The 14073-nt window shown below is 44.1% G+C and overlaps 1 protein-coding gene across 2 annotated transcripts in view; it reads left to right on the plus strand.

The window, feature by feature from the left end:
• Window positions 1-14073, plus strand: part of XPO4 (exportin 4) — a 164540-nt gene that overhangs the window by 115521 nt on the left and 34946 nt on the right. For both annotated transcript variants that reach the window (XM_005304383.4, XM_042842900.2), the window contains 3 exons: window positions 318-477; window positions 9159-9328; window positions 13137-13311. In XM_005304383.4, coding sequence (XP_005304440.1) covers window positions 318-477; window positions 9159-9328; window positions 13137-13311 — 505 coding nt within the window. The remainder of the gene's footprint in view (window positions 1-317; window positions 478-9158; window positions 9329-13136; window positions 13312-14073) is intronic.

Consider the following 14073-nt stretch of genomic DNA (forward strand, 5'->3'; position numbering starts at 1 on the left):
AATTCTTCCAGCTGCAGTGATTTCAGAGTCCAATTTCAAATGCATTCTCTTGGACTTGACTAGGATATTCTAGCATCTCTGTCCCATCCCACCATCCATGTGTAAAGAGAGAATATCCTGAGGGTGCTTACACTCCATCAGTAGAGAGAGGAAATACTTGCTGATGTATTGCTTCTTCCACCCCATTCCAAGAAGAATGGAAATCTTTGGTGTGGCCAGGCCACCCTGCTTGGGTAATTGACCCTGCTAAAACCCCAAAAGATAAAAATCCACCAAAACCCAAAGTCAAATATCTTAATTATACTTCATATCTGCAGGTTATTATCTGCTATTCTAAGAGTTTCAGAAGTAGAATCTCGAGCAATAAGGGCGGATCTAACACACCTTCTGAGTCCACAAATGGGAAAAGATATTGTATGGTTTCTTAAGCGTTGGGCAAAGACCTATCTCCTAGTGGATGAAAAACTGTATGACCAGGTAAGACTTTAACTGCAATTTTGATTGCATTAATGGACTGTAGAGAATATAACGCTAACTCCACTTTATGAAAGTGGATGTTAGAGTTTTTAAACCTCCAGTTGCCGACGTTTATAACATTAGCTGTGGTTTGTTTTCGAATTTAGTGTATATAGTCATAGCCTGAAAAATGAGTGTGTTCTATTGAATTATTTTGCTAAGCAGAAATAGCAACACTCATAACTTACAAATACCTTTTTGATTTTTAAATGCCATTTTGTAGGCTTTGATATAGCAGATATACATCCTCTATGCTGTCACTTGGTGGAATATCTTCTCTGAATAAGCTATCTGAGCCAATACCGTCTTCAAATCTCTTCTTGAGATTAATCTCCACTGTAATAGTCATGGGACATGGCCTAATGATAATGGCTAGGCAGGTGGCCTGGTAGAGATTAATTAATATTTCTTCTTTAAAGTTGGATATTTATAAAAAGCAGAGATGGGGAGGGACCCCCAGAACCTAAGAAGAGTCCAAATTGTGTGAACTTGTGTTCCTGTTAATCATTTTTTCGCCCTCCCCACTCCATTATGTTCCATGCCCATGTCCACGTTGTTAGTATTTCAGAATGCATTGTAGTTGTAGCTGTGTTGGTTCCAGGATATTAGAGACACAAGGTGGGTGAGGTAATATCTTTTATTGGACCAACTTTTGTTGGTGAGAAAGACAAGCTTTCGAGCTTACACGGAGCTCTTTTTCAGGTCTCTCTTACCAGCAGAAGTTGGTTCAATAAAAGATATTACCTCATCCATTATTTCATTGGCAGTCCTTGTGGCATGGACAGTCTTATATGTTGTTTGAACAGGACAAACACAATGGACCTCTAATGCTGATTGGAGCCTGCCGACACAATTGAACTACAGATCAATAGTAGAAGACTCGCTGGCCTGCATTGACTAAGGAGGACATAGTGACTGCATTTTTATAGTTTCTATTGCTGAAATAATCAGGGATATTAAAATACTCAGAGGATCATCCTTAGTGTAATTTGGGATACTGAAGGCTCCTTCTTAGTCTTTAATAGTTTGTATTTTTTAGTTATTTTTGTAAAGAAAGACTGATTCTTCCCTGATTGATGAAGTGCATACGTGCTATGTGCTGGAGCTGGAAGGTTTTCGGAGCAATGTCCATTGACCTGTACATGCGCAGTGCGCTTCCTCATGCTCCTAGCACAAGTTATGATAGGCTGTTTTGGTTGACACCTCTTCAGTTCCCTCTTACTGCCGCATGGCTGGAGTCGGAATCCCTGGTCCTCTGCGATCTTCGTCTTTACACTAACATAGCCTTTACTCTTCCTGTATATAGTATTACTTTGTTGTTTTTGTAGTGTAGATAGTTTCCCATCGTTTTATATAGTTGTGATAGTTCATTAGTGATAGTTTTCCTGGTTGGGGTCCTACAGGGTCCCTCCTGGGGACTATGCCCCATAATCTGCAGTTTAAGAACTGTGTTTCCTGCCCTTGCTTGTTCTTTGTGAATGATGAGCACCAATGCTATCTTTTCTGTTTCGGGGAAGTCTGTATCGCTGTGCCATCAGTAAGGCTTTCCTGACATGGACTCGAGAGGCGTGACAACTTTGCCTAAGAAAGCACTTCATGGAGGAGGCCATGAAGCTGCATGCCCACTTGGATCTGGGACCATCCGAACCGGCGGAGAGCACCCATGCCAGCACTTCCCTTGCCTCGGACCTGACAGTTCCAGGCATGAGATTAGGAAGCACTCTCCTAGGCACAGAAGCAAGTCCTTGTCGAAGGCTGCCTCTAAGCACAGCCTTTCCTCCCCAAGCTGAGCCAGGTTGGGTGAGAAGTCGCGTGCCGACCCGACTGCACCGGCACCAAAGCTTTCCTGCCTTGAGGATAAGGCAAAGAAGAAAACTGATCCGGCGACACCATTAGTGGCCCACTCTGTGCCGTCTCCTGCACACTCACTGCCCACCCCCCCCAGTCGCTTCTATGACCTTCGGTGCAACTAGCTCTGCGGACTCCACCGCAGTCTTCCGCTGCCACCAGGGATCCTGCATGGACCCCTGGCTGTCTGGAGCCCCTTCTCTACTCGGAAGAGCTGGAACTGCCCAATCCACCTTCATCGCTGCTCTCTGGCCCATCACTCGTCTGTGCGGTCCCCACTGTGGTGGATGAGCCAGTGCTGCGCCTGCTGGAGAGGGCCAGTGCTGCACCGTGCCCAGGCCACACAGTCTGCTCCCCCATTTCCAGAGGCATCTTCAGATTCTGAGGGCTTTTCTGAACCAGAGCCAATCTTTTCTCTGATATCTAGGCGCAGGTCTGACTCTCACTACCGCCTGCCCACCTTAACCTCCTGCTTACGAACTGGCCTTGGTGGTGTGGCACCAATATCCCTCCTGCCCGCTGCACACCCAGCTCTCTACTCTTTGGCCCCATTGGCTACCCTGGTACCCATACCCCCTCGGTACCCTCTCTCCCAGGCCTCGTACCAATCTGCCCCGGCTCCTTTGCTGGTACCGTCGGGCTCCAAGGCGGAGATTGAGTCAGTATTGTTGTTCCCCACAACTGCTTCCTCCTCTCCAGAGGAAGCTGTATGCACCCTACTTGTCGTACTACCAGTGGCACCAGGAACCCCCATGCCGGCACCACCGGTCGCACCACCTCTGCTGCAACCGCTTCCTCAGTTCTCACCCCAAAACAACCCAGGGTATAGTTTTGATGTGTCGGTCAAGATCTGCAAACTCTCCCCATTGCCACCCGCGTCCGCACACCTCATCTTTGGAGCCTGCCTTGCCCTATTTGTCCACAATTGGGGCAAGATCACCATGGATCATTGGGTATTGGAGATTATCCACTAAGAATACGCCATAGAATTTTTCATTCCCCCTGCAGAACCCTCCCTATCAATGCCTTCTACAACACGAGGTCGATTCCCTTCTCCTGAAGGGTGCCATAGAGCCCATGGCACCTCCTTACTAGGCAGAGTCTTATACTCCCCATACATCCTTATTCCAAAAAGGACAGAGCGCTGCCCCATTCTCGACCTTCACCTACTAAATACCTTTATCCAAAAATCCTAGTTCCATATGGTGATGCTGGCTTCTATTATCCCCTCCCTTCCCCCCCGAGGCCTGGTTTGCAGCCCTTGACCTGAGTGATGCATACTTCCACATCGACGTCCACCTGGGCCACTGGATATTCCTTTGTTTCTAGATGGGGCAACACCACTATCAATTCTGAGTCCTCCCCTTTGGATTCGTGACAGCTATGTGAGTCTTCATGAAGGTCTTCGTGGTTGTGGTGGCTCACGTGTGCTGCCTTGGCTACTCGGTATGCCCCTACTTTGATGACTGGCTCCTTGTCATGCTCTCCCGACAGGAGCTTAGCTCTGCCATCTCCACTCTTCACGCTCTCCTGGCCTCTCTAGGCGTCTGCATCAATGAGGAGGAGTCCGTGCTCTTCCCTACGCAGACTATCAACTTTATGGGCACGCAGCTCGACTCAATTGTGGTTCGTGCCTTCCTTCCACCAGACCTCTTCAATGCTGACAGCCCTAGTGACGACCCTCCGCTGCGCCCCTTGCATCATAGTATGCCATTGCCTCTCCATCCTCTGCCATATGGTGGCCTGCACTTATGTGACACCACATGCAGATCTACACATGTGTTGTCTACAATTCTTGCTCCTCTCCATGTACAGACCCCACGGAGATCATGTGACGGCCAGGGTTGTGGTTTCTCGGACAGTTCTGGCCTCCCTCACCTAGTGGACCGACCCATCTAATGTCATAGTCAGTAGCCCCTTCACCACCCCCACCCCACCGGCCACCATCGCGACAGATGCGTCCCTTGCGGGCTGGGGGGAGCACCTCCTCCAACACACAGCCCAGGGTATTTGGACACCGCAAGAGGCCAGGCTCTACATCAACGTTCTGGAGCTCTGAGCAGCTTGCCTAGCCTTCCAGGCATTTCTTTCTCTGATCCAATCACAGCATATGCAGCTCCTCTCAGACAATATAGCATCTAGCCACCTACATCAACAAACAAGGGAGTGCCTGGTCTCCATCCCTCTGTGCAGAGTCAATACAGCTGTGGAACTAGTGCATCAACCATCATATCATTCTCCAGGCTATGTACCTGCCAGGCACCCAAAATTCCATGGGAGCTGCACGACCCTGCTCTCCGTTACCTATTCTGAATCTGGGGCACCTCTCGCTGGGATTTTTTTCGCCACTTGCAAGAATTGCAAGTTGCCTGTCTATTGCTTCAGGGGAGACCTGGGTTAGGACTCCCAAAGTGACACACTTCTCCTGTCCTGAACTGGAGACCTCTGCTACGCCTTTCCCCCTATTCCCCTCCTACTACAAGTCCTCTGCAAGATTCAACGAGACCATGCTACTGTCATCTGCATAGCCCCATATTGGCCACGCCAGGTTTGGTTCCCAGACGACCTCAGATTTTCCACCTCTCTGCCACCAAACTCTCTCAGACCTCCTCACCCAACATCAGGGGCGAGTCCGGCATCCCAGTCCGAACCCAACTAGTTTTTGGATGGAGCTTGAGGCTAGACAAAGCATGCTCTACCACAGTATGCCACATCCTTACTCCAAGCAGGAGGGCATCCACCATGGCACGCTACCAGGCTAAATAGAAATGTTTCACTACTTGGTGTTACTGCCATCACCACCATCTTGGTGAGATTTCCATTCCCATCATCCTCAATTACCTACTCAAGATAAAGATGCTGAGCCTCACCATCAACTCTCTCCGAGTCCATCTGGCAGCTCTTAGTGCCTTCCTCCCTCCAGTGGATGGCGCCTCAGTATTTATCCATCCTACCACCATCCGTTTGATCCATGGGATCTTAATCTAGTCCTATCTGCTCTCACAAAGCCCTCTTTCAACTGCTGGAAACATGCTGCCTCTCTCATCTCTCTATGAAGGTAATCTTCTTGGTTACCATTACCTTCGCTTGACAAGTCAGCATACTGGCAACCATGATGGCTGACAATCCCCCCTCCCTCCCCCCCCCACACACACTGTGTTTCAGGGCATATCTACACTACAGTGCTGCATCGGCGCAGCTGCAGTGTGTCTGGTGAAGATGCGCTATGCTGACAGGAGAGTGCTCTCTCATTGGCATAAATACTCCACCTCCAGTGAGAAGTGTAAGCTGCATCAGCGGGAGAGCATCTCCCGCTGACATAGCGCTGGTATGGACAGCGCAAAACTTGCATTGCTTGGGGCAGGGGGCTTTTTCCCACCCCTGAGCGACGTAAGTTAGATGACTTAACCAGTAAAATAGAATTGCCCTCAGAAGGACAGAGTCTCCATGCGACTGCACCCTAACTTCCTCACGAAGGTGGCGTTGGAGTTCCACTTCAATCAGTTCATTCACCTCCCTGTCTTCTGTCCGAAGCCATACGGCTCCAATGCAGACACTACCCTTCACTCCCTCACTATCCGCCATGTCTTAGCCTTTTATCTCCAGAGGACCCGCGCCTTTCGGGCATCACCGAAGCTGTTTGTACCAATTGCAGACCAGTCCAAGGGCCAAGCTGTCTCCTCCCAGTGACTCTTGAAATGGGTCTCCGGGTGCATCTAGACATGCTACATACACTCCAACGTATAGCCACTGGATACAATTACAGCACACTCTATGCAAACACGGGTTACCACTTTGGCATACCTAGCAGCCATTTCCTGTCAGGACATCTGTCAAGCAGCGACATGGCGATTCGTTCACTTTTTTTACCTCCTGCTATGCCAGTTGTCCCCAAACTGTGGGGCTCTCCCCCCTAGGGGGCTCAAAGGAACATTCACAGCAGGGCTTGGGCCAGCCCCCATGGGGTGCCGGGAGGGAGCACCACCCCATCCTGTTCCAGCCCCAGCTCTGCCCCAGTCCCAGCCGCAGTCCTGCATCCCATCCCGTCCCCAGCCTCAGTCCAGGGCTCTGCTCCCAGCCCCAGCCTTGGCTCCCTTACCCTTTTCTGCATCCCATAGCCCCACTCCCAGCCCCGCCTTCCATGGTGGAGGGCATGTACAGGAGTAAGGAGGGGCGTGACTCTGAAAAGTTTCGGGACCACTGCGCTAGGCCATCGCTGAAGGAGCGGCTGCGAACATGCTGTTCTATAGACTGCATTTCCATCTCCATGCTGATTACTACTTGCTACTCACCCACAATTGGAATACATATAGGGACCATCACTGGATGTTCTTTGAGATATGTAGTCCCTATTCCAATACCCGCTCTCCATCCCCTTTGTTGTGGGCTGGCATACTCGGTGGTAAGAGGGTCATTGAAGAGGCATTGCTGGGAGAACAAGGAGATACGATGCACGATGCGGATCAATGGACACTGCTACGAAAACCTTCCAGCTCCAGAACCTGGCACGCATGCGCAGCCATGATTGGAATACAGATAGGACCACGCATCTGGGAGAACATGTAGTTATAGGTAAGTAACCTCCTCTTCTTCTTAGTTGGGAACCATTAGAACATGTTGATTTGCAACTAAATATAGCCTTTACTAAAAAAAAAAATAAAATAAAATTGTGAACCAGGAGGATATAATATATCTATACACATTTATTTAAGCAATTGTATAGCTTAACTTACATTTATTCAGAATCTTAATTTTTACATTGTTTTTGATTATAAGAATGGTGAATGATGTATTTCTTTTTGACTAGATGGTTAATTTGTTTCTTGTGATTTCTGTCAAGCTGTACTTGGATGAAGAACAAAAACAGCATTTTAATTTTTTAAAATTAAATAAAATAACCTTAAATGTGCTAAGTACATAAGAAAAGTTATCAGAACATGTTTTGCATTTAAAACTGATTTATGAAACAAAGGAAATATTATCTGTAGGTTAGAAGAAGAAAACAAGCTTTCCTGTTTTTTCAGTCACTTTCTTAACTTTCTGAACTAGTCATTGGACTGAACTAGTTGAATAAACGGAAATGAAGAAAGTATTCTCTCTGTATCCACAGAAGAGCTGGTTTAGCACTTCATCAGACTCTGATTCCAGGTGCTTAGCCAGTAACTTCCATCAGTTCAGTGGTTTCACTTTCTTTAAGCCTTGGCAGCAAATATATATTGCTTAATGTTATTTTTGTGTACAAGCTTAGCCCTTAACATAGTGTGTCAAATTCAAATTTAATTTGAATAAATCTATATTTAATTTAAATTACAAATACTGATTTTCTTCTTTTAAAAAAAAATTTGTATCCATCTTAATTTGTGTGTAATAATATTGGTCTCTGAAGGTGATGAGAAAATTCTTTTACTGAAAACTAGTGCTGAAACGTGAAAATAGATGGGAATTTGAAATTGAACATGCTCACAAGACCAAGGGGTCCAGAGCCCCTTTGCAAAATTATCAAATTCCTGAGATTCAATTTTCAGAAACTTAATTCTTGCAGAGAACAGGAAATTTGAATACTTGGAATTTCAAGGGGGTCAGACATTATTGCACCAGAACTTGAATATGGAATCAGAATCGTAGGACTGGAAGGGACCTCAAGAAGTCATATAGTCTAGTCCCCTGCACTCATAGCAGAATTAAGTATTATCTATTCTAGACTATCCCTGACAGGTGTTTGTCTAACCTACCATGGAGATTCCACAACCTCCGTGGGCAATTTATTCCAGACCCAGTGCTTAACCACCGTGACAGGAAGTTTTTCCTAATGTCCAACCTAAACTGCCCTTGCTGCAATTTAAGCCCATTGCTTCTTGTCCTATCCTCAGAGGTGAAGGAGAACAATTTTTCTCCCTCCTCCTTGTAACAACCTTTTATATACTTAAATCCTCTTCCCTGCGCTCCCCCCCCCCCCCGATAAAAAGAAGCAAATGGAACAAATTCAGGGAGCAATTGCAGCTGCATTGCTGTAGCATGTCTGGTGAAGACATGCTATGCTGACAGAAGAGTGCTCTCCCATTGGCATAATTACTCCACCTCCGCGAGAGAGGTGGAAGCTATGTCGGCGGGAGAGCGTCTCCCGCCAACACAGCGCCAATATGGATAGCGCTTGGATTGACGTAACTTACGTCATTCAGGGGTGTGTCTTTTTTACACCCCTGAGCAACATAAGTTACATCGACCTAAGAGGTAGAGTAGGCCAGCCCTCAGTATTAGAATCTTCAGTTCTGAAAAACTGCAGGAATTCCTTCATGGCCACCTTAAACTGTGCATGGGAAATGTTAAAGACACAAGGTAGGTGAGATAATATCTTTTATTGGACCAACTTCTATTGGTGAGAGAGACAAGCTTTTGAGCTTATACAGAGCTCTTCTTCAGGTAAGAAGAGTGAGCTCAAAAGCTTGTCGCTCACCAACAGAAGGTGGTCCCAACCTTGTCTCTAATTCATGGGACCCACACAGCTATAACAACACTGCATACATGGGAAATCTTTCTTTTAAAAGGTGGTGTTGAAGGTTAGATGGAAGGATACTTAAAATAAGGTTTTATAACAAAATTGATGTTGTTTCCAGTTTTTTGGCATAGAGTGAGAGGTAAGTTTGGTTTCCTACCTATTTTTTCTTATACTTTTTCCTTTTTGTCAACATAACTTTTGTATGTTAAGTAAGCAAGGACTGTGAAAGTCTGAAAATGAGTTACTATTTTGACTTTTTATAAAATGCACTCATTTAATTGTTTTCTTTTTCTTATAGATAAGTCTACCATTTAATACAGCATTTGGTGCAGACACAGAGGGTTCCCAGTGGATTGTGGGTTACCTCTTAGAAAAAGTAATCAGTAACCTGGCAGTATGGAGTTCTGAGCAGGACCTTGCAAATGACACCGTACAGTTGCTAGTAACATTAGTGGAAAGGAGAGAGAGGTAAAGTGAAGGCTTATGCAAGTCAAATTTTTCTTTTGCATCTTTTAAAATTATATTGGGCCAAAAATAAAGCGAATACAGTGTATATTACCTATTAGAGTATTTGTACTGTTCTAAATGTTTTCCACAGCTAAGAGCACTTTCTGTTGAGAATTAAAGCATTCAAAATTGTTCAAACCCTAGCATAAAATATAAGGTATTTTATTAAAAATATGTACATACTTGCACACCAACTATATAACTTGCTGTTTTTCTCCTTTTATGAAATAATAACCATGTTCTGGACTACATAGACTCAAGACCTGATTCTTCACTCTTACACCAGTTTTATGCTTCTGTAACTCCAGTGGAGTGTCACCAAACATAAAACTTGTATAATGGAGAGGAGAATCAGCCCATCAGTGCTTGTCAGCCCAGTTAAGTGAACCCTTCAAGTTTATATTGTACTGAAATGTGCTCTCCTTCCCCTATGCCTCTCAACCACCAGGTAGTTAGGAAGAATTAACTCTGCCTTTCCCCCCACCTTCCCAATCCTATAATGAGGATTTCTACATTGCTATTTACTTTTGAAGAATTAACTGTTTAGGCTTGAAAAATCAAATGCCAACATAGTTATGTTGTAAAAGAATATTAAAATGGTGTAATTTTAAATATCTAAAAGCATGTAGAATTTGGAGAAAGTGATACATTTCAAAGGTTTGCTTGGAGCTAGAAGCTGTAAAGCAGCAAATTCTTGAAAGTTTTATCCTTTTGTAGACTGACACAAAATAGTTTTTTGTGTGTAATACATATGTACTGTGTTAAAAGAACATTATTACGGTTGCTAAGTCAAGCACGCACATTTAAAAATGCCAGAATTAAAGTTGCATGTGCAACTGTAATCCACCCCCTTTGTGCGTATGCATTATGGTGCATTATTTAATTACGTGATTTTTTTCACACAGAATCCTTGCCTCATTCAGTGCACAAAATGAACAGTGCTCACTTAACAAACAACTATTCAGTATTTTGTTTTCTGCTTGATGTTCGGTGTGTGGCCCTATGGCTTATTACTACACACTGTTCAAACTCTGCTCTGAAGACAGAATTATTAACTTCCTCATTGGCTTTTCTGTGGTGCTCATCATTATAGTATGTGAAGTGCTTCACAAATATTAGTGAATTTATTTTCACAATACCGCTCTAAAATTAAGGGGTATTATTCCCATTTTATAGATGGGGAACTGAGGCACAGGGAGAGTAAGGTTAAAAGTATATACTAAACTTTGGGTGCTAAATTTGAGGTTCCTCAGCCTTGATTTTTTAGAATACTCAGCATTACACAGCACTTCATAATTACACTCAAAGCAGAGCTCCCATTGACTTCAGTTACAGTTGTGAGTGCTCAGCACTTCTGCAAATCAGATACCAGGGTTTCAAAGTCAGGCATGAGAAACACACAATGAGTGAGTGATTGTAAAAGGCTTGGTTGAAGTGACTTGACCAGTATTACATAGGAACTCTGGCAAAGGAAGGAGTAGAATCCAGTTCTTTTACAGCAGCATTCATCTGCCTTAACCATGAGACCATTCTTTCTCAATGTAGGAAAAGCATTCAAGTGCCAAAGTCAGTTCTGAACTCCTTAGTGTTATCTGGGAGCTGACACTGTTCAGTACTCTCTACAGGGTTCCCATAACCCTGCCTCTCTCATTTCTGCTCCCAAACCACAGTGGCGCTCCCTCAGAGGAAGCTTGATAATGGTGTGGGCTTTTTAGTTAAGGTTGGCAGGGGATTGAGTCCTGTCTGGGAGTCAGGTCTAGAATCCAGGATTAAAGCATGTGTTCTGAGCCTAGAGGGGAATTTTAAGGGGATTACAACCACCCTCCATTTCTTTGACTACATGGGACGGTGTCCCTGGGTTCCAAAGTTTGTTTTTTTTCCCTGTGTAAAATGGAATCGCGGTATTGACAGTTGAGAACCATTGGATTATGACATAGGCACTACAGAGCCATGTTGGGGCCCTAGCTCTTGGAATCACATGATGCGGTCAGAATCTCCACTTTGATTTACCAAAAACAAACAAACAAATAAATAAATAAATAAATAAAAGTTTATAGCCTCCCCGGTTTGTAAAGAAAATCTTGAAAACATTACCAGAGTGTAACTAACGCATTGCCTCACTGTATCTGCAGACAGCCACTCACAAGGGAAGGAGGTTTTCTGGCCCCACTCCCACCACCAGATGGGACTAGTCCTGTGCTGTTGCAGCTCTGGGATGGCCACTCTGCTGCTCTAGAGGAGAGGAGGCCCTGCCACTAGTCAAAGGAAAGGAAGGGTTTTCCCTGCTGTTCTCTGAGACCAGAGGAATCTGTGAGAGGTGCTCCCTACAAAGAAAGGGAGGGTCAGTCACTGGGTTTGGAGCACTCTGGGTAGACTGGGAAGAAAGAGAGCCCATGTTTTGCTGCTCGCAGCCTGTTGGGGAGTTGGGAGATCCTACAGCTCCCCCCTTTCCTTCTCACTCCTCTCCGCCCTCATTTTTTTGTTCGTTGAACAAAGACCATGAGAATACAAGCTTAACAAATGTGTGAGGTGAGAGAGAAGATAAAAGCAAAGGGAGGATGAGTGATGGAGTGGAAAGGAGAATATAGTGAATATGGGATCTGTAATGCATTGAGGAAGGGGAAGGAATGAATAAATGAAGGGATAGATGAAATGACAGAGGCAAAGGAATAGGAGTGGGAGAAGCTGCATTGATAGGTTTGAAACCTGAGCATAGGCAGGCATTTGTTCCCTACACAGGGGCCAAATATTGATAGAACATAGTTACCTACACAGAGGGGCCTCTCTGCTTCTACCCCATCATAAGTTGGCTGAGGTGGTAACAGTGAGTCCTGTTCTGAGGTGGATGCAGACCGACCCCTCCCTGGTTTTGGAGAGGGCCCAGCTCACCTGAAGGCAGGGAGTGGTGACCCAGAAATGAGAGAGGCCCAAATTTATGCAAAGAGGAGCAGGGCAACCAGCCTAGCAAAATTCACTCTTTGCTTTTATGTTGGTGGCCCATGCCACTGCTAGCCAAATCAGAGAGAGCGCCACAGTGCAGGAGGGGCCCCATGTGAGGGGGTGGCAAGGGCCCTGGTTTGTCTTAATCTGGTCCCGCTAGAAATGCCTCCTTGAGCAAAGGCAATCTCTGTGTGATGGAGTCTAGTTGGGTTTAGACCCTTAAAGGGACTGGCCTACTCTTGTGACCAGAAGGGACAGAAATTTGTTGCCCAGACACGAGCTGACGAGCTCTGGAAATACACAAGAGATGCCCTGTTTGTTGTTGTTTTGATGTGTACAGATTGATAAGCTGCAAGAAGGAACAGTGGCTAAAGACTTTGCTGGTTTGTGTTGTTTTGGTTAAACAGAACTCTGTGATAAAACAGATTTTCTTTTGCTTAATCTGAATCTCCTGTAAATTCTCTAAAACTTGAGTCTCTAGGCTCAGAGTTATAACAACAAAACTCAAAATAAACCGCTTGAGCTCAATACATGCAAGATGTCAAATAAAGGGTATTATGCAACTCTACAAAGTACTTTCCCATTTTTTCACTCATAAATTAAATGATTTATAAATTAAATTTTACAGAAATCTAGAAATGAAGCATAAATAAGATGAATGTCACAAAGAATAGAGACTAGGTATAAATCCTAGTTTAAATGAATACTTTAAAACTTTAACAAAATTCTAGTAAAAATACTTGGTAGAAGCAGTCAGATTGTATGTGTTTCTAAAGGATTTTCTATGAGTAAGCAATTTTTTTACTTTTATTTTTATTTTATTTTTTAGGGCAAATTTAGTAATTCAGTGTGAGAATTGGTGGAATTTAGCTAAGCAGTTTGCGAGGCGAAGCCCACCTCTTCACTTTTTGTCCAGTTCTGTGCAGAGAACACTAATGAAAGCTCTAGTTTTAGGAGGTTTTGCTCATATGGACACAGATACAAAACAGCAATACTGGACAGAGGTAAGAAATTTTAAATTTCTGTCACCTTCATTTCAGCAAGCAATGAAACTGAATTCAACACTACTGTTGCACACGGAACGTCTTTAAAGGCTTTTTTAATATTAAAATTTCATTGTGATTCTTATTTTACCTAGACATTTATAAGACACCAATTACAGGGTATGTAAGATACCAGTTATTTAAACATGACCAATTAATATTACATTGATGGTCATTTTATAATCGTATTTCATAAATGTGTTTTTAAAAAGTTCTGAAATGGTCAGATTAAAATGACTGATTATCAAAAAAGGAAAGAAGAGCGTTCCTTAAAACTGAAGTCTTGGAAGTCTCACTTCTTTCCCTGGTAACCTTTTAATTTATATGATCCTTGTAAGATTCCATGTATTTTGTCAGGCTTAACAAAGTGCAACAATACAGTAGAACCTCAGAGTTACGAACACCTCGGGAATGGAGGTTGTTCATAACTCTGAAATGTTCGTAACTCTGAACAAAACATTATGGTTCTTTCAAAAGTTTACAACTGAGTATTTGACTTAATACAGCTTTGAAACTTTACTATGCAGAAGAAAAATGCGGCTTTCCCTTTATTTATTTTTTTTAGTAGTTTACGTTTAACACAGTACTGTACTGTCTGTATGTGTGTGTGTGGTGGTGCTGCTGCTGCTGCCTGGTTTTGTACTTTTGTTTCCAAATGAGGTGTGTGGTTGACTGGTCAGTTCGTAACGCTAGTGTTCATAACTCTGAGGTTCTACTGTAAAA

This window comes from Chrysemys picta, chromosome 1 (assembly GCF_011386835.1).
Source record: "Chrysemys picta bellii isolate R12L10 chromosome 1, ASM1138683v2, whole genome shotgun sequence".
Lineage (NCBI taxonomy): Eukaryota > Metazoa > Chordata > Testudines > Emydidae > Chrysemys > Chrysemys picta.